Below are 3,285 nucleotides of genomic sequence, written 5' to 3'. Positions count from 1 at the left end.
AGGTTTCCCTTAGATTTCTATTGTTCAACTTTTTATTTTCCCTTTGTCAGTTTAATAACAAAAATAGTATTTGAAAAGGTTTTTTTTTTTTTTTTGGCAGAACCAGGGATTGAACTAAGATCCTTGTGCTTGCCAGGGAAGTGCTTACTCTACTGAGCCATCTCCCAGGCCCCAGTATTTGAAAAGTTTTATAGGGCCTGTGAGATGGCTCAGCAGACTAAGCAGGCTGCTTAGGCAAGCGGAGGGACTGGGGTTCCATCCCAGCATCACATGCCGCACTAGCCCCACTCCTGGGTGCACTGAGCTGGTGACCTAGTATAGGAGTGGTGGCACACACCTGTAATCTCAGCATTAAGAAGGCTGAAAACAGATCACTATGAGTATGAGCTGCGTGAGACCCTATACCAAATACATAAAAAACAACAAAAAATACCTTTTAATACATGGTATCAATGTCTGGAAAAAAAACAAAATAAAATGGCATGATTCACAGAGAATCAGAAATCTGCTGGTCTCTGCACAGATTATGTGGACTTTTTTTTTTTCTTTTTGAGACAGGCTCTTGCTAGGTAATTCAGGCTGGCCTTGAACTCACTTTGTAGCCCAGGCTGGTCTCAAACTCTCAACAATCCTCCTGCCTCAGCCTTGGTTACAAGTGTGCACCACCATGCCTGACTGAGATTCCATCTTACTCTAGAATGAATGTCTGTCGTCAAGAAATCAAACAATAACATGCTGATGAGGCTACAAAGAATAAGGAAGCTGGGATTACAGGCGTGCACCACCATGCCTGGCTATGTGGACTTCTGACACTCCCCACAGCATCTCACCAATAGTAGAGTCTCTGGGAGTGTTTCTTCCCTGCAGGACTCGGCCTTCCTGATGGAAAAATAGTATACATTAGTAAATATATCCTGTTGTCTAGCTTCCCTATTCCCTGCTATTTCTTTATATCTACACTCTCAAGCACACATTGTTCTCAGAAATGGGGATACTAGTCCAAGAAGGACCTATAGTTTACTATTTTTAAACTGAAAATGATGAAGCAAGGAGTGGTGTTGCATGCCTATAATCCCAACCCTCAGAAGGTTGAAGAGTTCAAGTCCAGCCTTAACCACACAGCAAGATTCTGTCTAAGAAAACAAAAGAAGAGGAACATGATGAATACCATTACTTTGCCCTTCAACATGTTCACTCCTTCTGTTGTAGGCAGCTAAATTAGATAGAAATACTATAGGCAGTCAGACAGGGCTAAGCCCTCAGGGAGACAGCACAGAACACAAGATATGTTGTAAGTGGGAGGGATCCAGACCTCCTGCTGTGGGTCAGACCTAAAGACCAAAAATCAAACAAATGCTGACCTCCCCAAAGATAAGCATCCGGGATTAATCATCATCTTCAGGAAGTCAGGAAGAGTTACTAATCCAACCACTACCAGCTGGCTACCCAATAAATTCCTGTTCTATATTGGTGCTTGCTTGCTACGTGACTTACTTCCCCAATCAGTTCTTGATTTGATCAATTTTACCTGAGCAATGGTGCTTGTAATCTCATTGGCTGACCAGTTTTGTCCCACCTCAAGACCACCTAAGTGAGTTCCCATGTTCTCCACCTTAGACCCGCCTCACCGCATGGCTTTACTCTACAAAAGTCCCTGGAAGAGGCAGCATCCCAGGGATATCCATTTGGGCTCCTCTTCTGTTCCTCTCTCTTAGATAGAAGATTTCTTTCCCCAGTAATTATGATGCTTTTAACCTCCGTTTGTTTCTAAAATTCATTCTTTGGTTTTAGAAAACACAAACTCATCCAAGGTACCTGTCAGGTTGGAAGTTTCATTTCTCCTATATCACCTCCACCCCTATTTATCCTGTTAGCTTTGAACATCTTTTTTTTTTTTTTTTTTTGGTTTGAACATCTGGTCTCTATTGCCAAACCAAAATGGGGTCTGTATAACATCAAATAATGTATGCCAAAAACAACAAAAATTTAAGATTTTGGTCTTAATTTTTTGCTTCCATTATGCATTAGAAACTTCAGTCTAGAAAGGAAAGGTGAATATTACTTACTTGTCCCATAGTACCAAAGCCAGGCACTCTAGAAGGGATAGATTCCACAGAGGAGGACCGACTAGAATGGCAAGAAAAGCAAACAAAACTGGTGTTAAACTTGGACAAAGACTTAAACTCTCTTCAGGCCCAATCTGAGCTATATCTAAATATTCCTTTTCATTTTCCATTTTTTCCAGTGTTTAAATTTGCTTATGGGCTTTTTACTCACCTCACCACCTGGCTACTATGCTGGGAACTGGGTCGTGGTGTAACTAAAAAAAAAAAAGTTCATGGTGAAAAGTTTCCACCAGTTTGGAGGGAGGGTAGGGAAATGGAGAAAAAAAGAAACATTATATCATACAGGTAAAAATTCCCTATGATAAATATGTATACTGAAAAATTACCAGAAAAATCATTTTTAAAATGTTGCCACCAATGGCATCCTCTGACTTGGCTAGTCAATCTGTTGTGAGTGGTTATCTAGTCATATTATGTTTCTTATATCATACATAAGATTAAGGGAATAATCACACAGTCTCTGAGGTCATCTTTCATATGGGGAAAGGATATTTATTCATCTCACACTTAGGGAAAAGCTATTCTTTACCTGACTGTGATGGGGAAGTAATGCCTACTGGCCGAGGTGTAGTCAACCTACAAAAAAAAAAAAAAAAAAAAGAAAGAAAAAGGCAGCTCTAGTCTCATTAAGCAGAATTTAAATGCCACTTTATGGGTTAATCAGATCATTGTTCATAGAAATAGTAGCACAGATTGCTTACCCTCATGTATCACATGAAGTATATCACAAAAAAAGCATAGGTTCCACATGAGTCCTTTCATTCTTCAACTCCCTAAATGACATCTCCACTTTTTTAAAATTTTATTTATTTCTGTGTGTGTGTGTGCGCGCGCGCGCGCGCGCGCGTGTGTGTGTGTGTGTGTGTGTGTGTGTGGCCAGCTCAGCCCACCAGGGGGCAGGGATGGCTAGCAAGTGGAGCTGGGGGATTGAACCGCGGTCCCTGTGCTTTACTAAGCTTGTTCTAAGTAGGTGCTTTAGACCACTGAGCCATCTCACCAGCCCACATCTCCACTTTTTACTGTCTATATTGGTGTGTTTTTTTCCAAAATTTTATTGATAAACATCAATGAGACAGTTTCAAATCAAATCGGAAGTACAGTTTCAACAAATAACACACTGCATATATTCTTCTTAGTGGTTAATTGCTGTACAAGATGC

At 40.6% G+C, this 3,285-nt stretch overlaps 1 protein-coding gene across 1 annotated transcript in view; it reads right to left on the bottom strand.

The window, feature by feature from the left end:
- Rnf212b (ring finger protein 212B) overlaps nt 1–3,285 on the bottom strand; it is a 60,985-nt gene that overhangs the window by 9,345 nt on the left and 48,355 nt on the right. The window contains exons 7-10 of the mRNA XM_012512806.2: nt 2,656–2,702; nt 2,278–2,320; nt 2,067–2,127; nt 831–879 (exon numbers count right to left, since the gene is read on the bottom strand). Of these exons, the coding sequence (XP_012368260.1) occupies nt 831–879; nt 2,067–2,127; nt 2,278–2,320; nt 2,656–2,702 (200 nt within the window). The remainder of the gene's footprint in view (nt 1–830; nt 880–2,066; nt 2,128–2,277; nt 2,321–2,655; nt 2,703–3,285) is intronic.

Source organism: Octodon degus, unplaced genomic scaffold, assembly GCF_000260255.1.
Source record: "Octodon degus isolate 3935 unplaced genomic scaffold, OctDeg1.0 scaffold00276, whole genome shotgun sequence".
Lineage (NCBI taxonomy): Eukaryota > Metazoa > Chordata > Mammalia > Rodentia > Octodontidae > Octodon > Octodon degus.
This window is presented reverse-complemented; position numbering and strand designations above follow the sequence as displayed.